This window comes from Carcharodon carcharias, chromosome 12 (genome assembly GCF_017639515.1).
Source record: "Carcharodon carcharias isolate sCarCar2 chromosome 12, sCarCar2.pri, whole genome shotgun sequence".
Classification (NCBI taxonomy): domain Eukaryota; kingdom Metazoa; phylum Chordata; class Chondrichthyes; order Lamniformes; family Lamnidae; genus Carcharodon; species Carcharodon carcharias.
Genome location: NC_054478.1, coordinates 55,823,156 through 55,844,470, shown reverse-complemented (window position 1 = coordinate 55,844,470; position 21,315 = coordinate 55,823,156). Strand labels below are relative to the sequence as shown.

The following is a 21,315-nucleotide window of genomic DNA, read 5'->3' as shown; positions in this document are numbered from 1 at the left end:
AGAAAATCCTGTAAATTCTGCGATGTTTTAAAGTATCGTAAATTAATCTGTTGTAGGTTTGGAATTAGTGTCATCTCTGCATTGTTTTGAGATAAATCAGACATATAAGATATACAGCAACCTGGCGAATACATAACAGGGTCTTTGTTAATGCCTCATCTGAAAGGCAGCACCTCCAACAGTGCAGCACTCCATTATTACTCTACTGGAATGTCAGCGAGATCTTGTACCTGGAATGAGGCTTGAATGTACAACTTTCGTACTTAGAGTGAATAATGAATTACTGTATAAACGTTAGCTAGGTCAATGTTGTAACTCCCAGTATGGAAAAAAAGTGACTTCTAAAAACAGGTACCAGACTGAAATGAAAGGGATGGCTTGCCATGTACAATTTGTCAAAACCAGGCCTCTGTGGAGAAATCGGTGTGTCAGCACCAATAATGATTGATACCTCAATTTTACTATTCTTGAAAAGTTGGAGCTAGAAGATAAATGGAATCAATCAACAGGACACAACACAGAATGGGCCTAGGACAGTCATGCATAGTTTACTGAAATCATTGGCATATGTAGCAGCATTAAAAAAAAACACGATCTTATCATGTATAACCAGTGGAATGGTGCATAATTCCCAGGAAGTAGGAATGAACTTGTAAAAACAATGATCAGGCTGACCTGCTGGTATCATTACTGGAATTAGCAAGAATATAATGAGGGTAAATTAAAGTTGATTATGTGTACGCTAAGTAGAAGAATGCTTAGAGCAGATCTTACTGAGATTTTCAGGAATCTAAGAGATGTGGATAAATTAAACTTTAATGAGCGGGATTTTCAGAGGCCAATGGGTGAGAACAGAGGTGGGCAGGCATGTAATTTCAGGTTGCTGGTTGGTATGTCAGTTTGCTGGCAGCAAGATGTGGATAGCTAACTAAAGTAATTAAGGGCCTATTAAGGTCCCTCTCCCTTTCCAGTCTACAGCCAGGCTCCACACAGCAGCTGAAACATGGCTAGTTAAGAAAGTCAGCCTTTGGCATGGGGTAAAGGGCCACATTTTATCCTGTTAGGGATCCTACCTGCACTCGCATAGCTGTCAGGCCCACAACTACAGCCACTGACCATCCAGTGGAGGAATTGCCTCTCTGTGATCACAGCCAGGCAGCTATGGCCTCCGTTAAATTAAATATTTTGATCTGGCCTTCAGATGATGCCTCCGTTGTGATGTGCTGTCTCTCTCTGCAGGCATCAGCAGCTCACATGCTGGACAGTTGGCACCAAGAATGCCTTCTGGCCACTAATTGTCCAAACCAACCAAAATCAATGTCAGGTTACTGTTTCTGGCATGGTGCGGAGTCGAGATCTGCATTTGATCTCAAAGTCCAGGTCCCAACCCAAAACACAAAATCCTGCCCAACATAGTAAATATAATCACTAATTCTACATCAAAGAGACATGGACTGAAACTATGAAGAAAGAGTTTGATGGGTGGCAATAATACCCTCAATCAAGTACTTGTTTTTTTATGTGCATGCTGCTTTTGCCATTTATGCCATTTTCTAGAGGGTTCTTTTCCATCTGTGTTGGAATTACAGGATTGCAGACATAATAGGTTGTGCTGAAATAAATCTATCTTCACTATAACTTATTGTTTTTTCAAAATGGAATGCAAATGAAATGTACAACATCAGAATGAGAATAATGAAATTGTAAAGTTAATTCTCAGCTTGAACTTTATATACAATGGTTTTAATCTACATTTATTTTTAATATGGGCACACAAATTTCCTGGTGAGTTCCTAGTCCATAATAATGCTACAGTCTGTCATTTTACAAATAATTTTGCTCAATCAGTAAGCTTTAAAACTTGATTGCAAGTCTTATAATGATTAGATGCAAAGCAGCAGAGTTGGTCTTTAAAAAGTAAAAATGTAACTGTCGTGGTCTGGAATTGCAGTGTAGTATTGAAAGCAGGATTCAGTTAAGAAGCAACTGCTTGTTGACACATATCCCTTTCAGGTGCTCGACCCGCAATTGAGTATTTGATCCCAGCTGGTTGTTATTGGACGCTAGCCAAAGATTCAGTTGCTCTTCTCGTTTTTCCCTGAAAATATACAGATTATCACAAATTAGCACTGCTGGGAATAAACATGGTGGGGTAGAATTTTTGCAGGTGTTCCCTGACTTCCCACATTAACTTTGGTGCAAAATCTGTGGAAAACCTGAGGAAATGGTTTCTCTGGGGTTTCTGCTGATTGTCCGCCAGAGTTGCTGTGGAAGATCGGAAGATCTTCTAGGGTGATGTCACTTTAACATTAGTAACTTACAATTAATAGCATTCCAATGGAATGAGTTAAGAAAATATTGAACTTATTAGCTGCAAAATTCATTTGCTTCTAACTTCTAGCGGCATTGTGCAGGCCCACCTGCAGGAGGCACCACTGGCCACAGTATGAGCCAACTAGAGTGACACATGCAGGGGACAGACCCATGTATGCCCAAAGAGATAGAGATCATGTCGGCAAGCTGATGTCATGCACAAATACTAAAAGCAACCAAATAATGTGAAGGGAAATGTCTTCCTTATTCACTCCTGAAATAACGAGCATATGCAGCAAGATGGCCCTGTTCTGAGCCTATGCAAAGGGCGACTCAACAGATTGCACCAGAGATGGTCTTACAGCTCAGGCAATGTTAGTAGAAGCACTGTGGTGAGTTGCTGGATGAGATGCTGACCAAAGAGAAGCAGAGAATTACACTGTCTAGTATAAGTATGGGGGCAAAGACTGCACTACCACACATTCTGCAAATTGAGCAGAACAGGCAGAGAAGGAGGCAGAGAGGGGAATCTTCACGTGGGGGGAAGAGAAGGAGGACTCTCTTTAGAAGGTTGTATGCTGAGAGGGCATCCACTTCTATGTTGGGATTAAGAAAGAACAATGGGTGGAATTTTCCATGCCCACTGGCACGGGCGCTTTCAGTGGAGTGAGCGGACAATAGGGCAAGAAGGCCAAAAATCAGTTTCACGATGTCCTGAAACCAGTTTGCAATCATCCACTCTGCTCATCAATGGCGATCCATGTTTCCCACCGTCAGATGTCGGGAACCTCATCGCAAAACATCAGCATATTGTTATAAGGGCAGCCCACCTGAAACATCCTCCCATGCTGGATCGTCTGCCCACATTGGTGGGAAAACATGCCGGTTCAGAACACGTCTTGACAAGAGTGATGTGCAGAAGTTGGGCCTTACCACCAGGGCCTTGCTCACATTGTGGATATCCGAGGAGCAGAAGGTGATGGAGCCCGACGATAATGGGACCCTGGAGGAATGTCCATGGCATGCTGGGTGATTTATCATGGACATGGCTCCACTGCGAAGCAGCTTGCAGAAGGTGGAAAGTCACCGTTGAGGGTCTGCTCACAATGGATGATGGTCGAGGGGGTGGAGAGGAAGGTCCAGCAGTGTTTGGGAGAGGAAGATGTACCGGGAAGAGGGAGAGGAAAGTCTAGGATTGACTGGGAGAGGAACAGCTGTCAAGAGGATGAGGTTGGGAGGGGGAAATGGAGGTGTCGGGGGGTGAGGTTGGGAGGGAGAAAACAAAGGTGACGGAGCTGGGAGGGAGAGAACAAAGGTGACAAGAGAGGGGGGTGATGTTGGGAGGGGAGGGAGGGACTATGGTAAGGAGGGGGTAATGGGGGAAAAGACGGCAACTGGGGAGGTAGGTGTAAGGGGGTGGAAGGTGTAAGGGAAGATGTTCGGAAGGGGGAAGGAGTCCAGAGAGTGGAAGGAATCCAGGGAATGGAAGGAGTCCAGGGGATGGAAGGAGTTCAGGGGAGGAAGGAGTGCAGAGGAAGGAAGGAGTGTGGATGGAGGAAGGAGTGCGGAGAGGGGAGTGAGTAAAGGTGGAGGAAGAAGTAAGGGTGGAGTAAGGAGGTGGGAATGGGGAAGGGGTAAGGCTGGAGGAAGAAGGGTGTCTGAAGGAGTCAGGAAGGGGGAAGGACTAAGTGGAAGGCGGGAACAGAATAAGGGGGAGGCTGTCAGTGGGAGGAAGTAGTTCTGAAGATCCAAGGGGGGAAGTAGTTCCAAGTGAGGAAGGAGTCCTGAGGGGGCATGTCCTGGCAAACATGCAAGGGAGGGCTCTGATGAATCCATGACTGCCTCCTGGGGAGTGAGCTGAGAGTGGGCGTGATGCAAGGGAATGGTGAGAATGACCAAGGGTGGAGTGAGGCGGTAAGGTGGGAGGGTGAGGGTACGATGGTATCGATAGAACGGACAGTAAGGATGGTTAGTGGGGACTCGGAGGCAGACACAGACCCAAGGTGTGGAAAGGAGGAAATTGGGGAAGTTAATGTGGATGGGGGTGCAATTTTCGGGAAGGAAGTTCACCAGGACATCCCCGAAAGAAAAGGGTTTTGGCAGGTTGTGGAGAGAAGGTGGAAAGTGATGCTTAAGGGGTCCTCAGTGATGACAGAAAGGAAATGGATGATTGGGGGAGTTCAAAGGATGGCAAGCAAAAGAAAAACTGTAGCACTACCATGCTGGCTAAATTGAAAGTGAAGCGAGAGTCGTGGTGGGCGAGATCAGGTGCTGCATGGGAGTGTGATGAATGGGTGGGCAGAGATGCAGGTTAGCTCAGATGGTCAAATGAAAGCGAACCCCAGCAGGCAGCACTGAAAATGTTCAGGACATTGAGATGAGTGTGATATGGGAAGAATCCACATGCATGGGAGAGTGCTTGTACGAGACTCCGAAAGCCCTGCCACACACACTTCTCCCTCCAGAATCACTATATGTTATATATGTTATATATCCAGACACCATTATATGTTATTTAGTGCAAGTGAATATATTGAACATATTTCCAGATTGCAAAGGGACAAAATATGTTCACCCAGGCAATCAACTGTGATCAGAATTTCTTAACTTTTAAACTCCTTAGGCTGCTAGTTGCTGCCCTGACATCTACAGCAGGGATGGAGAGAGCCTGTAAAATGGTTGGCCCTGCTGCCTCTGATGCCTTCGGCATGGGTCCTCTGGAGAGGCGAGGCCTTGGGAGCCCGGCTTGCTTTGGCTGTCCTCCTGTGCACCAGCTGCTTCCTCTGTGATGACAGAGGACGAAGTTGAGGGGGTCACAGGCAAAGGGGACTTGGATGGAGTGGGCAGCCTCTGAGATTCCTGTGTGGATGACGCAGGGGTGTCCAGCTGCCCAGTTTCCCTCTTGTATCGCCACTGCAGGATCTCACCCATGGCTACCATGATGGAATGCAGGTCTGCACATATTTCCGCGTTCTGCTGGACCAGGATCTCCATGGTATCAGCCATCCTTCTCATGGAGACCTCTATACATGCACATGTGGGCACCACTTCATCAGAGAGCAGGCGGATATACACTTCTCACTTGTGTGCCACTCTGTTGAAGGCTTCAAATACCTCTGTGTGATGTTCCCCTGCCTTCTACTGACTCTCCACAATGAGTGTGAAGGCCAAATCCAGAGGCTGGTCATCTGACTCAGACCACACAGATGCCTCTTCCCCAGCAGTCCTACGAGTTCTGGGGAGCTCGGCTAAACCCGCCTCCTCCTCCACCACCACTCTGGGACCTCTCCCTGCTGTTGTAAGCAGGCTTATCCTGTACGATATATGGCACTGTGTGGAATGTTTGTGTGGTGAGTGGAGATAAGGACAGGTTGAGGATGCGGGTTCCAGAGGATATAAGCCTGAGGAAGATGTGAGTGTGTGTGTGAGAGTTAGTGGTGTTGTCCCTTGAGGTGTTCCCTGTGGGTGTGTGATGGGTTTGTGAGTGTGAGAGTTGAGAGTGATGAGAAGAGTGAGTTACCCTGGCAGAATTGATGAGACCATTCATCCTGTTGCAGCACTGGGTGGCTGTCCTCTTTTGCAGGGCACTGCTGCTGACCACCGCTGCCACCGCCTCCCATTCTGGATTAGTGATGCTGCTGCCCATCCTGCAACCAGAGCGGAGGTAGAGGACATCACAGAGGGCCTCCACTAAATCCAAAAGGCACTCGAGAGGTGCGTCATTAAACTGGGAGTCTGCAGTCTTCTTGCCTTTTCGGGGCCACATCTTCTTTGCAGCAGTCGTGTGCTGGAAACACTGGGAAGTGTGTGCATGGCTGCATTTTAAATATGGCGTCTGGCGTGATGAAGCGGCGAGGTGATTGCATGGTGGGCGAATGAGAGCCTGCCCGTGATTGAATTGGTGTGTTTCCTGGGAATGGATAATCAATGCTGTGGGATTAGGGTGATATGGCATGGGAAGCCACTATTACGAGTGGCAGGTAAAACGTCGTTTCTCTCGTCCGCTACCGCATGTACTACATATTTGGGACGATTTTGCCCAATGTCTCCGGAGGCTTTGCTTCAGTAAAGGGGTAATGATGGTGTCGTGTCATCTCCTTCATGAAGATCTGGAGCCTCAAATCAGGGTGAGGACAACCCAGTGATTATGAAGATAACTGTCAGCCTTTCATTCTTCACAGAGATAAAAACAAAAACAAAAAACTGCGGATGCTGGAAATACCAAACAAAAACAGAATTACCTGGAAAAACTCAGCAGGTCTGGCAGCATCAATGATGCTGCCAGACCTGCTGAGTTTTTCCAGGTAATTCTGTTTTTGTTTTTCATTCTTCACAACTGGTTCTTTCTAGGGGCTGGCAATCCGCTGTCCACAGTAGTATCTGAGAGGTGGCAGAGGCGCTCTATAGGAGGAGAGGGGACTTTATCCTCTTCTACCTGAGCAGGTAAAACCAGAATGAAAGGGCATGTTTATTTGCTAGGATAGCAAGCTTCCTAATGGTGCAGGACAGCACTGACTGCATGCAGTTGGCTTTGCAGGCCCTCGTCAAAGGGAAACAATACTGTAACAGCAGGGGATACCACTCAGTCAATGTGCAGTTTGTGTGAGACCACACAAAGAAATTCATTTTGCTGAATGCTCGCTATACTGGCAGCACGCATAATGCTTTAATTCTGTGGCAGTCAGCAATTCATAGCATCTTTGGGCTCCAAAATAGACAAGAGGTTGGCTATTTGGAGACAAGGGTTACCCACTCCACACATGGCTTATGGCTCCCTGGACATGGGGGTTACACATGAATTAAGTGGAGTCCTGAAGCAGAGATTTTGTTGCTTGAATTGCTTGGGGAATCTCTGCAGTACATGCCAGAGATGGTCTCCATGCTTGGTCTAGTGCTGCTATGCAGTGTTAGTCCAGTGGCTGCAGCAGAGCTGGTGGAAAGCTGCTGACTTTCAATACAAAAACAGAATTACCTGGAAAAACTCAGCAGGTCTGGCAGCATCGGCGGAGAAGAAAAGAGTTGACGTTTCGAGTCCTCACGACCCTTCCACAGAACTGAGTGAATATAAGGAGAAATCACCCCTCTCCTTATATTCACTCAGTTCTGTGGAAGGGTCGTGAGGACCCGAAACGTCAACTCTTTTCTTCTCCGCCGATGCTGCCAGACCTGCTGAGTTTTTCCAGGTAATTCTGTTTTTGTTTTGGATTTTCAGCATCCGCAGTTTTTTGTTTTTAATTAGCTACACACTGCTTGCGGGTGAGTAGCCATTCCACCCCTGACCTGGCCTTCCTCAGAACATCCTGTGGTGATGGCGCTGGTAAATTGGCACGCAGCCGATGTGCAAAGTTACGAGCATGCCCGCTGCCTGCCGGCCTCCATTCTTACTCATATATCAGAGTAAAAACTCGGCTCATAATGCATTCATTCACCTTGATCACCCGGGTGAGGTCCTGAAACTTTAATGGCACTGCTGTCAGATTCATGGTGTCACGCTCCGGTCATTCAAGACCCTCTCTATCTGCACTCTCCCTTCATTGGGTTAGTTTGTAGGGCTTCCTGCTCCTTGCCAGAAACATGGCCTCCTTTCTGACCAGGTGAGTACAGGATGGGATTTCAAAATCTGGCTGCCCTCTCCTTCCCCTCCTTCTTACTGGCATTGCTTCTCCATGAATGGCCACAAACAATGGACTGGATTTTACATGGAGCCGTAATACCTGCATGTCCCCATCCCTCACCCCGGCTAAAACATCAGTCTGCCCACAGTTCTAACAGCTGTCTTTCAGCAATTGAATGCTGGCAGCAGGGTTAATTGCTTTACGGCTAGACTCTTGGTAGGGTAACCCACCTTCGAGAGTTGCCAGACAATCAGAATACAGACAGCTCTGTCGTCCCAGCAGCACCACTGGGAGTGGTGCCACTGCTGGGACAATAGGCAGTCCCACCATACAGAGGAACAGAGGTAAGACTGGGGTTGGGGGTCTCACCTAAGCCTGCCAACACGTCCTGGTGAGAGGGTGAGATGGATGGGGAGCTGGGTTCAAGAGACCGGGGTGGGGGGCGGGGGGTGGGGGGGGGGGGGGGGGGGGGGGGGGGGGGGGGGGTGGGTGCTGAGCATTAAAGGAAGACAGTGGTTGGCCTCCGATGGGCCCAGGGGGCCCAAAAAGGAGGTTCCCCCCCCCAATCCTTGCCCGACACCAGACCACACTGCTAAAGCTGCCGGGTTTCCCGCATGGCCACTTAAGGGCCTCAATAGGGCCTAGGGTGTGGGCTGCCTGACACCTCCCCTGTCCCCTGTAAAATTTTGGACAGTTCGAGGGTGGGCGGATAGCTGGTGGGAAAGCCACGAGCTAGATTTTACGAGCTCTTATCCAACCTTAAAACCCATCGGTGAGGTAGTGTCAAATCCGGCCCAATTCTCCAGCAGCTTGCAGCGCATTGCTGCAACTTCCCTTTGATAGGGGCTGTGCCTTCAAAAAGGAAAGGCAGCCTGGTTTCTGAAAATGCTATTCAATCCCTCGGATTGTTCAGAGGAGATTTGCACAGGAATGGAGACTGGGTCTGCAGTGGAACCCCTCACTGGCACGTATATCATGGAAATGAGGTGCGTGGACAAATTTTGTGCCTTACCCACTCTTTTCAACAAGCATGGGCTTGAATCAGGCCCCATGCCCAAATATCAGAGCACAAAAAAAATTCATGCCCATTATTGTTCAGCAGACAAAGCTGAGTTCATAACAACAATGTTGGAGACAGAAAACAGTCCTGAATTTTATCACTGGGAGATCTTTTCCATTTTCAAAAGCACAATCACTATTTAAAACATTTTATCACCAATTTGAAGAGCAATATTATTAAATAATGGATCTTGTTTGACACCCTTCATCCACAAAAGAGCCATGCTAGAAGCAGAACAAATACTCCGCAGCAGCAATTTATGTGCCAGTAACTTTCACAAGATTTATCATGATCTGTATCTTTGGCAGAAACCCCAGAGGAACAGTGTTCATGATTGTTTACATATTTTTTCCAGGGTTTCTGCTGATCTTCATCTAAACATATGATGGGAGATGTGAAACCTCTGGGACGACTCAGTTTTCATTGTTGCGCTGGTTAAAAATTTGTAGAAAAATACAAAACAAACTGCTGTATGAAGTTATTAGATATTTTAGACAAAGGACAGTTAATTACCAACTGTTTATGCAATAATTACCTTGGAATGGGTTCAACAGCAGAAAATATTTCTAAAGGTTTAGTCTTTGAGAGCTCACTGAAAGAAAATGAAACAAATCAGTGATTAATATTCTTTCGAATACTTTTTGAAGAATTGCAATTTCCTGCTTTTTGTTTTGTTTTGAACCTGTCCTCCCAAGTCAGGAAGCAAATGAATGTATTACTTCAATATGCAGAAAGATTTCTAAAATTAGGTTACAATGAATAAAGGAATGAGAGCAATGAGTTACTAAAACACAAATTTGTGATTACTAAAGATACAATCCATGTAAAGGTGCACTATTCTTTTATTACTGTCAGATGGCACTAATTTTATGAATCTGCTGCTGGTGGGAAGTCAATATGTCAACAAGGTGGGGTTCCCCAATCGGAAATAAAATTACCTAATGTCACTTGCAGATAAAAGCTTTCTAATATTGATTGCTGGAGTCGGTATTGCACAAACTTAAATGAAAGAGAACAATTGTGCAATATAGGGGAGAATTTTCTGGTCAGTGAGCGGGAGCGGGGCCCGTTCGCCGACACATAAAATGATGCGTGGTGAGATCGGGCGGGTGTACCAACGTCACTGCGCTCATTTAGATTTTCAGTTCGGTGGGCGCGCAGCTAATTTAGCTGCACAGCCGCCGAACTGTCAAAGGCCTATTAAGGCCTGTTAAAAACTAATTGATATAATTAAATGAGCTTGCCCGTCCAACCTTAAGGTTGGCGAGCAGGCGAAGAGCCCGGCGGCCTTTGCATTTTTTTTCATGGAACCTCATCCACAGGCGGGATGAGGTTTCATGACATGTTTAAAAGTTCAATTAAAATTATTTTAAGAATTCATTGACATGTCCCAGCTCATGTGACACTGTCACATGGGGGACATGTTTTAAAAGTTTTTAATTACTTTATTCAGATGTTTAAAACTTAAACAAATATCCCTGAGGCAGCTCTGTACCTCAGGAAGATTTCTGTGCTCTTTCGCGCATGCACAAAAGAGTGCAGGCCCAGACTCAGGGAATCCCCCCCCACCCACCCCCCAATGCCTGCATAGGGAGCACTCAGCACTTCTAGGTGAGCGTCACGTTGGGCAGGCCTTAATTAGCCCGCCCACATAAAATGGCGGCACGGACCCGATCGTGGGCGCTGATCGGGTTCGCACTCGCTCCCGTCCGCCCCCGCACAACCCCCCCCCACAATGGGGGGAAAAGTCAGCCCATAAAGTAATCCTCCTCCAATTTATATAATCCTAAAATATAGTGGGAACATTCCCTACTTAACTGCAAAGAAACAATTGCTCTGTGGTGTTTCTGTGGCCTAAGACCCTTTAAGATAAGGAAGCAAAAAATCCAGATCAATGTCACATCAGAATCTTTGGCTGGCTGGAATTTTCCAGCACCACCCCCCCACCCCCCACCCCCCACCAACCCCACCCCGCGGCAGTCTCTCCCGCAGCGGGGCTGGCGAGCCGTTGAAATCTCCATTCATATCGGTGGGTCTACAAGACCCTGCTGGCATGAGAGGCTGAAAAATTCTGGCCTTTATTTCTAAATGTAACCCCAAGTACAGGAATCTATTTTTAATCGTGTATTAACATAGCACTTGGAAAATCACAACATAATTAAGCAGAGTCAACAAGGCTTTATGAAAGGGAAATCATGCTTGACAAATTAGAGTGTTTTAGATGGGGGTGTAGCTAGCAGGGTGGATAAGGGGGAAGCAGTGGGTGTACTATATTCAGATTTTCAGAAGGGATTCGATAAGGTGCCATGCAAGAGGTTTTTAGCCAAGATTAGGGATCAGTGAAGGCCCTTGTGCACTCTGTAGCTGAGTACTGTGCACTGTAATGGACCAGAAGAAGCCACAATTGACTTGCTGATGTCCAACTAAACACTGAAATGCAGTGCATGGACCGGACCCTTCATGTCAACCCCAACACTTTGGCTAACCGTGCTATTGTACATGATCCACCTCCCAACTCCCCCACCTTGTCAACCATTCACTTCAAAGGTGTAATCTTCCAGCAAAATTAATATCTCCCCATCCACCAGTACTTATGGTCCTTAATGGCTCTTGAAGTCATAGGTGGGGGTTGAGGAGTAGGGGGTGATGGAGGAGTGGACCAAGGTGTCACGGAGGGAACGATCCCTACAGAATGCCGCCGGGGGGGGTGAAGGGAAGATGTGTTTGGTGGTTCGCCAACTCCAGCATGATGCCACCACCAAACACATCTTCCCTTCATCCCCACCGGCGGCATTCCATAGGGATCGTTCCCTCTGTGACACCCTGGTCCACTCCTCCATCACCCCCTACACCTCAACCCCCGCCTACAGGACCTCCCCATGCAAACGCAAAATATGCAACCCTTACCCCTTCACTTCCTCTCTCCTCATTGTCCAAGGGCCCAAACACTCCTTTCAAGTGAAGCAGCATTTCACTTGCATTTCCCCCAACTTAGTCTACTGCATTCGTTGTTCCCAATGCGGTTTCCTCTACACTGGAGAGACCAAACGCAGACTGGGTGACCACTTTGCAGAACACCTTCGGTCTGTCCACAAGCATTACCCAGAACTCCCTGTCGCTTGCCATTTTAACACTCCGCCCTGCTGTCTTGCCCACATGTCTGTCCTTGGCTTGCTGCATTGTTCCAGTGAAGCTCAATGCAAACTGGAGGAACAGCACCTCATCTTCCGACTAGGCACTTTACAGCCTTCTGGACTGAATATTGAGTTTAACAACTTTAGATCTTGAACTCCCTCCTCCATCCCCACCCCCTTTCTGTTTCTTCCCCCTCCCTTTTTTTTTTCCAGTCATTTATATAGATTTTTCTTTTCCCACCTCTTTCCATTATTTTTAAATGTATTCCATCCATCGTTTATTTCACCCCACCCCCACTAGAGCTACCTTGCTTGTCCTGCTCTCAACTCTTAATTAGCACATTCTTTTAGATAATATCACCACCTTCAACAACTCTTTGTTCTTTTGTCTGTGACATCTTTTGGTTATCTCCTCCTATCACTGCTTGCTTGTCCCAACAATCCCCCCATCTTAAACCAGCTTATATTTCACCCCTTTCCTATTTCTACTTAGTTCTGTTGAAGGGTCATGAGGACTCGAAACGTCAACTTTGCTCTTCTCCGCCGATGCTGCCAGACCTGCTGAGTTTTTCCAGGTATTTCTGTTTTTGTTTATAATTATGTCGCTTAACCACCTCCATGTAAATTTATCGTTGTTGCTCTACCTCAGCTATAAGAAAGAGAGCGAAGGCTGATAGGATCGAGTATGATAAACAGGTTATTTTCAGAATGGCAGGTTGTAATTTGTGAAGTGCCACAAGGATCAATGTGAGAAGGACACAAAGAGGCTGCAAAGAGATATAGAGGTCTTAAGTGATTGGGCAAGACGATGGAGTATAATGTGAGAAAGTGTGAAATTACCCACTTTCACAGGAATAATGGAAGAGCAGATTATTTTTAAAAGGTGAGCGACTGGTAGATGTTGAAAACCAGAAGGGTTTAGGGGTCCTTATACATGAATCACAGAAAGTTAACATGCAGGAAATGCAAGGAATTAGAAAAGCAAATGGTTTGTTAGCCTTTACTGCAAAGTGGTTGGTGCATAAGAATGAATGGATTAAAAATTGTTTCATGCTGTTTTTTGGGCATGTGGGTCACAATTCGCAACCTACCCTACACCTGTTGAAGTTTTATGCTGCCACCTCATTTAACAGGTTGCAGTGTAGGGCTGCACTGTTGGCTGCCCCTGTACTCAGTAGGGAGCTAAGCAGTGCATGCCAATAGCAAGACGTGCAGCCAGCCTTCTGTTCTTAAAGGCAGTCTGTTCCTCTTAGAGGTAAGCTGCATTGAGCTAAAGAAGGCTGCTGCTGAATACTATTGCTACAATTCTAAACCAGAGCAATGGAACACCAGGGCAGAGATAGGGTTCCAGGGTCACGGACAGGAGGAGAAATATTGTGTTCCTTTGGAGGTGGGGGGGAGTGGAATGGAGGGAGGGCACGTGGCCCTCTAGGCACACCCTCAGAAGGAATTTAGAGTAGGTGGCCAGGGAAGGCAATTCCCGGTGTCTGGCCCTAAGGACCTGACACCAATGCCACAAGAAGTGTAATGATGTGTATGGTCAGTGAAAACATCTCAGATGACATTTCCTATCCATTGCTTGGCCAGACTACTTGATGCATTATACCTCCATAACTCACCCAGTATCAGTCCCTAGCACTCAGGACTCTTACCTGGCAACCAATATTCCACCTCACCCTCACATATTTACCGATGCTGTCAACCTCACCCACCTCTCGCTGCCTCCACATACTTCCAGCTATTCAGCTGTGGCAGGCACATCACTCAAACACAGTGCTATAATTACTGACATTCTTCCCTCCCTGTTGCAGGACAAAGTGGCACACATTAGAAAGATGCAGAGCAGAACTGATGGAGGGCAAGGATGCCTGTACCTCCTGAGCCCTGCAGTGGAGATAGTTCTCTGCATCATGAGATGAGCAGCGACAAAGTCCGTATCATCTGGCATTGCTGAGAACATTGATGAAGACAGTATGTTCCTGCCTAATGCCCCCTCTCCACTCCCAGCATACCTTCCCGCTATCTGGCATGATGACCAAGCTGCGGATGGTATGAACTTGGTCCTCTTGCTTCCTGTCCTCATAACAACCTTTCCCTTCTTAATCTCTGCTTTCAGACATCTAAGAACTGATGCTTGTCCAAACACAACAGCCTCAGGAGGAAAGACAGCAACAGTACAGGACTGATAAATAGGCCCAGTCAGTGTGCAGTGCACACTGTAGGAGGACGTTCAGTTCAGTGCTGGAGATGGTGCATCGGATCTGTATTTTATGCCCACGGTGTTTTGGTTCAACTGTGTAGAACTTCAGTGAGACCACACCTGGAATGCTATGTACAGTTTTGGTCTCTATATCTAAGGAGGGATATACTTGCCTTGGAGGGAGTACAATGAAGTTCATCAGACTGATTTCCTGGGTGAGAGGCCTGAGCTCTGAGGAAAGATTGATTAGAATAGGCCTATATTCTCAGAAGAATGAGAGGTGATCTCATAGAAATGTTTAAAATTCTTAGAGGGCATGACAGAATAGCTGTTGCTTCCCCTGGTCTATAGTCTCTGGATAAAGTGTCAGGCATTTAGGACTGAGATGTAGGGAAATTTCTTCACTCAGAGGGTGCTCTCAATGAATTTTCCCCAGTTAATTATTACATTCAAAACTGAGATTGATAGATCTTTGTGCACTAATGGAATCAAGGAATATGGCATAGGCAAGCACAACAGTGTATTTACATACAGCAAGGTCTCAGAGACTGCAACTGAATTATCTAATTTATTTTTGATTGTGATGGGCAAGGAAGAAATTTAACCTGGAGAATTCCATATTCTTCTTTAAATAGTGCCATGGAATCTTAAACAGACAGACAGCACCATATGAAAGTATGGCCCTTCAACAACGCAGTACTCCCTCAGTAATGCACTGAAATATCAGCTTTAGATAATGTGCTCAAATCTACAGTAGAGCTTGAACCCGCAATCTCTTTTCTCTCTCCACAGGTGCTGCTGGACCTGCTGAGTATTTTTGACATCCTTTATTTTCATTTCAGAATTTCAGCATCCTCAGTACTTTTGTTTTGGACCCACAATCTTATGACTCAGAGCCTAGAGTGCTACCAACGGAACCCATATCATTATAATTATTAAACCTGTCTTTAATAAATAGTTAGGCAGCTCTTATATAATCAGAGTTTATTAATTCATTGTCATTCGTGGGTTCATACTCAAGGGGTAGATTATTACTTTCGGGTGGCTAACTGATGAAGTGCACTGGTCAGCTGCTAATTCCTTTGGTGAAGAGGCTTCTGTCATTTCAAGGCGTCATTTTTATTTGGTAGACGAATTATAATGTGCCACACAAATGTCCTGATTCAGCTCGCCAGATTGAAGCTTGAAAAGTGGACTGGAGCTGATAACAGCCAGGTAATTTATAGGGTGGGGCAAGGTGGGGCTTTCATTTGGGGAGAGCTCACGAAGGCAGTGGTGCTCATTATTTAATTGAAGACTGATCTTTTGAGGGCCTCATCTCTTCTATCCCCTATGGAACTGAACGAGACCTAAACTAAGCAAGCTTCAACCAGTTCCTACCTAAAATGGCAATCAGGGCGCTATTGATGTGATATCACAGGATCTTGATTTCTAGAGCAAAAAAAGACTGGCAATACCCTATTAACATCAGGCGATTACACACAAAAATCCACCCAAGCTTTCCACAGAGCTATGGGCAAACTGGGCTACTAGCTACTTCATCATAAATATCTGGTATTTGCTTCCCAATTTAATGAGTGTGTGTTTACTATGTTTTTAGGCTTATTTTAATGATGCAAATTTTAACTGACTCAGCCCCACAACACTTCATGCCATGATCAGAACAGGCTGGTTGATCCAGAGGAGTTCGGATGAAAAGGTCATTGACCAGAAACGTTAACTCTATTTCTCCCTTCACAGATGCTGCCAGACCTGCTGAGTATTTCTAGCAGTTTCTGATTTTATTATAAGTACAAGGTTGGGATTCTTGATGTAGTTAGGGCTCCAAGACCTGTTGTGTTTAACATAAAGCTATGTCAGGTTTGAGCCCTAAAAGTGAGGTTAGGCTACTTATTAAAATATTGAAGGAGCCTAATGCCTTTTTTAGGGACAGTGGGTGAAAAATAGATGCAATGAGGTCCAATTTTATCCCCACCAACTATAATTTTCAATATCTCCATTTGGTCTCTCCCCAACTTCTCTGTTATAGTGAAGAGACTCCCAGTTTTTCTAATATCTCTCATAACTGAAGCATCCTCCCTGGCATAGTCTTAGTAAATCTCTTTCATTGTCTCTCTCTCTCTCTTTGGATTACTTACAGTACAATTTGTCCTATCATGGAAGAAGAACAACCCTATATCCCAGATGTGCTGACATTATTAACAGGTTTTTATGATTGCTGCACATAATGACTAGAGGAATTTTTTCCTATGAAATTCTACTCAAGTTCAAAATCCTCTATGAAATCACAGCTAAAACTTTCCAGGAGATAATGAGGTTAAATTCATCGACAGTATCAGATCAGCTGTCCACTATACATGCTGCTTGATTTTCCTTTCCATTAACATGGGTGAATAATAGGAGATCCATCCAATACCACCACACTTTTTCTGTCTCTGCCTAAATTGAATGTTACTCCAAACAATTCTTCCAATTTGAAGGATGTGAGAATTCCCCTCATCTCAGACAATATACATGTGGTATAAAATACTTACCCATTCACTTTTACTGTTTCATCCTTTGGACCCTCTGGTACTGGGAATGAACTTTGAATCATTCTGAACTCAGCTTCCAACATTTCTGGTGTTAGCATTACTTCTCCAGAGCTATGATGCAAACAACAACAATTATTGCAAATACCATGGGCTGCATCTTACCTATATTGGGCGGGCTGAGTGGGAGTGGACAGGGGTGGGCGCAGAGCCGATTGCAGCCCGTGATCGGCTGTGCACTGCCATTTAACATGGGTAGGCCGATTAAAGCCTGCCCAGCGTAACGTGTGGCTAGTAGCGCTCAGTGCTATCTGTGTAGGCCAGGGGAGGAGGGAGAGTTGGGGCGTGCACTCTTTCGCACATGCGCAGCAATTTCCCTGAAGCATGGAGCTGCCTCAGGGAGATTAATTTGATAGTAAAACTTTTTAATAAAAGGAGGAACAAAATTATTTAAACATGTCCAACAATGTGACAGTGTCATTTAAGCTGGGACATGTTTGTGAATTTAGCAAATTTTAATTCATTATTTTATAAAACAGTCAGGAAACATCATCCCGCCTGTGGATGAGGTTTCCTGAAAAACACAAAGGCCGTTTGGGCTCTTTGCCTGCTCGCCAGCCTTAAGGACAGGCAGCGTTGCAAACAACTTTAGTTTTTTTAATGGCCTTAACTGGCCGTTGACAGTTCAGCGGGCACACAGCCGCCTCTGGTGTGTGCCTGCCAAATGAAATGTCTAAATGATGCACGATGATGTCGGGATGCACGCCCGACATCATTTTGCGCGTCAGCGTGTTGGGCCCGCTCCCGCAAGTCGACGGCAATATTCTGCCCCATATTTTTAATGCAACAAAGGTCTAATTTTGTTCAGTTTGTATTTTTATTTCTATGTTTTGTATTTTGTCTATACTATTGCTTTCAGGCCACAGGTTAGACATTTCATCTGAAGGTCATTATTTTGATTACATGATATACTAAGGGTTTCACTGCTTCTGATACTCCACTTTTCTGTATTATGCAAGATTTTTCAATGCATTCTTTCAATGCAGGAATGACTGATATTTATATAATTTATAACTAAATTTCTTTGATTTATGAATCAAAACTAAAATCATCTGTTTTTTGCGAGGCAGGCAAAGTAAAGTAATATATTTTATAAACAGATGTATCATTCTTTGAATGAAGGATTAGATCAAAATTACTTGGGGCTTACACTTCAAAGCTCAATCGAACATATGAGTCTGGGTCAACAGCTTGAGCACAGAACATATTCCGTGAATTATACCATAAGATAGAATTTTAAACATGGAAATAGGCAGTTTGATTCAACTAATTGAAGTTTATTTGAGAAAGGTAAATGAGATCATTAATTTTACTGATATATTTAAAAATACATATTGATTTAAGTAACTGAATTGGGTGGGGGTGGGGTGGAGTTGGGGAAAGACTTCCAATTCCACAGTACGAAGAGGTGCAAAGGCAGGAGAAGATAAGAACTGAAGAGTAAATATCTAGGGTAAAGAGGTGACAACTTAGAACCTAGTATTTTATTAATAAAAGTTGAAAGACTAAATAAAATAATGTTATGCCTGAAAGTTTCCCCTCACCTTAACAAAGTCCTTAACTGTTCGAGATTTCCTTCACAACACAAGTAACCTACTTATTTTCTGCAATCAGCCAACTTCAATAAGTTACAAGCATTCAGAAAACAAAACTCAGAAGCTATTTACTTTCCATAACAATATTCATCAAAGCTGTTAACAATTCAATTCAATAAATATGTTTTAAAACCATGCTAACTATGTTATCTAAGCTTTGTGCCAGATAACTTACTTGCTTCTACTCTAGCTTCTAATCTTCTACTTCTATGAGGTACAGCCTGAGTGAGATCATGCTGAGAAGATACTCCTGGTGATTTAGTGGCTTGTGGTGCCTCTAGTTTCAATGAAATAGCTGACCCAGCAGGACCAGCTTCTGGCAATCTTTTTCTTGCTCTAACATGGATAGCAGGCCCATTTTCTCATCCACCAGTGATAGAAGCAATCCTAAAGATTCATAGCCTCATCCCCAGAGAGGTGGCAACATTTATGACACTCCTTGTCGCCCACTGGCATGGGGCACAAGCTCTGAGATACTAGTGGTCAGTGTGGATCTAGACAAATAGTGTAAATCAGATCTTCCACAGCCTGTGCAAATATCATGCTCAGGTTCAGCCTCAAATGATCTTTTGGAGCAGTGTAAACTGCCACTCGAGAAAAGTAGGTAGTGTCCCTAGAAATACATGCTCCCCCTTTAGTAGCTAAAGGGATCCTACACAGCATAAGACCCAGATTTAGATATTTTGATAAGGTTCCAAATGTTCTTTTTAGTATGAACAAGGTAGTAGGCAGACAAAAATGGCCATAGTAGACACTTGCTCAGTGAGGGTATGTACTGGTTCTCAGAAGGAAACAACATTTCTACCAATTGAAGCCTGAACTGGCATTAATTGGTGCTAATCTGGTCTCAGCTTGATTTTAATGGAAGTAACGAATAAACTGGCAATTCTACTGGAGCCTTTGGAAATCAAGTAGGAGCTTCCAGATTCTGAGTGGTTGCCAGTTGAGGCACCAGTACTTCTCAGCCAGTTTGTACCCGCTGTCAATTCACTGAACACCAGTGAATGCCTCTCTCTTATCCCTCTTTATTCAATCACTGACTTTGTAATTCCGGCAAGAAGTCCTTACCTTGCCCCTCCCCCCTCACCCCCTCCCCCTTCCACCCTCACCCCCTTCCCCCTTTGCCCCCTCCACCTCTTCCCTCCCCCTTCCTGACCTCCCCTTCCCATCCCTTCCTACCCGCCCTTTTTCCCTCCCCCTGCTCTCCCCACTCCCCTGCTACATTACCACCCTGCCCCCACACTCCCCCTCCACCTGGCACCTCCACACTCAGAAAAACACACAATCAGCAACATGATAACAACCAGATAATCTTTTCCTTTTGTGATGTTGATTGAGAGATAAATATTGGCCAGAACCCAGGAATAGTTACATGCTCTTATATGAAATAGTTCCATGGGATCTTTTACATCCACCCACATAGATGGATGAGGCCTCAGTTTAACATCTCAGAAAGATAGCACTTCCAACAGGGATGGCAGCCTTGATGCTTATGCTTAAGCTTGGAGTGGGACTTGAACCCAGAACTATGAGGCTCATAGGCAAGAGTACTATCAACTGAGCCATGGCTGACACAAATGCATTTGCAAATTTCCTTTAATCGGCTCATGCTATTTATTCTTGTGTTTGCTAATTATGAAGATAACCAAATATGAATTTTCCCATTTTGCTCTTGATACATATGTAGGTCTAACAGGTGTTTGCTCATCCATAGACAATGTACAGAAAATCTTTTCCAGTGAGTAATGGGCTAGTCTCTTCAGCCATCAACAAAAGTGCACCATTTGAAGATATCCCATCAGGATCTAATTTACTGCACTTCCATCATCTTATGTAATTGGAAGGATATGGCTAATATAATGTAAAGATAGATACTTTTACCATACCTTTCCATGGTTATGTTTTCCTTGTCTTTATCTGACAGGCTATCCAATTGCAAAGGAGCATCAACAGGAAGCATATCAGATGCAAATCGATCATGCCTAGGGAAACAGAAATGTCTAATAACCATAAATGCTTAAATATAAGCAATGCATACATTATCTGATTAATTTCTAATGCAGTATTTGCTTCCTTTTAGAAGCAACACTGAACACTAGTAAATCAGTTGGATGACAACTTGTCTCAACGCCCCCCCCCCGCCCCGGCAGAGAAAGTGAAAGTAAAAATCAGTCAGGGTTCCTACTTTCGATTGCTATCTAGTAGCTAATGATGGACTTGGGCCTGTGTAGTTGCCTTCCATGTAAATTAGCAATTAATTCTGATAGTTTGAAGTCATTTTTTTATTTTCAGTTGGTAATATAAATAGCATAGAAATGTGGAAATTTTGCATTCAAAAGTATTTGAATGATCAGTTAATTTGAATTAGGTAGGTGGCTTAGTTAAGAGGAACAGAATTTGCTCCCCATTTAGGCTCATGTAGGATAAAAGTCAGTTGGATGAGATAGTGCAACTATATCCCAGCATCCATCAACACCATCAGTTGAGGCAGGAGTAAAAAAAAAGGAAACAAAATAATAAGTGGCTGACTTTCATTTCTGCGCTACTTTTCTTGTACTCTTGTAACATGCCTAATTGACTATTATTCATGTGAGTCTTAGCAACAAATGTTCACAGACCATATGTCTAAGGTTGATTCCACCTTTTTTCAATATCTACACACATACATTTCCAATAGAAGCTACTGGATAATAATCAGAATTGGGAACCTTGGCTCCTCTCCCCCTCTCCAACATGGGTGCTGAAGCCAACTGTTAGAACCTTACCCCTGCCTTGATTAAGATCAGCTAACTGGGGAAGGGTCAAAC

General features: G+C 44.7%; 1 protein-coding gene across 4 annotated transcripts in view; it reads right to left on the bottom strand.

Moving 5' to 3' along the window:
* Positions 1-1,712: 1,712 nt before the first annotated feature.
* The window catches only part of cfap221 (cilia and flagella associated protein 221), a 236,769-nt gene continuing 217,166 nt past the window's right edge, over positions 1,713-21,315 (bottom strand). For all 4 annotated transcript variants that reach the window (XM_041200050.1, XM_041200053.1, XM_041200051.1 and 1 more), the window contains 4 exons: positions 20,395-20,490; positions 16,857-16,967; positions 9,524-9,580; positions 1,713-2,098 (listed from right to left, as the gene is read on the bottom strand). In XM_041200050.1, coding sequence (XP_041055984.1) covers positions 1,972-2,098; positions 9,524-9,580; positions 16,857-16,967; positions 20,395-20,490 — 391 coding nt within the window. In that variant the 3' untranslated portion in view covers positions 1,713-1,971. The remainder of the gene's footprint in view (positions 2,099-9,523; positions 9,581-16,856; positions 16,968-20,394; positions 20,491-21,315) is intronic.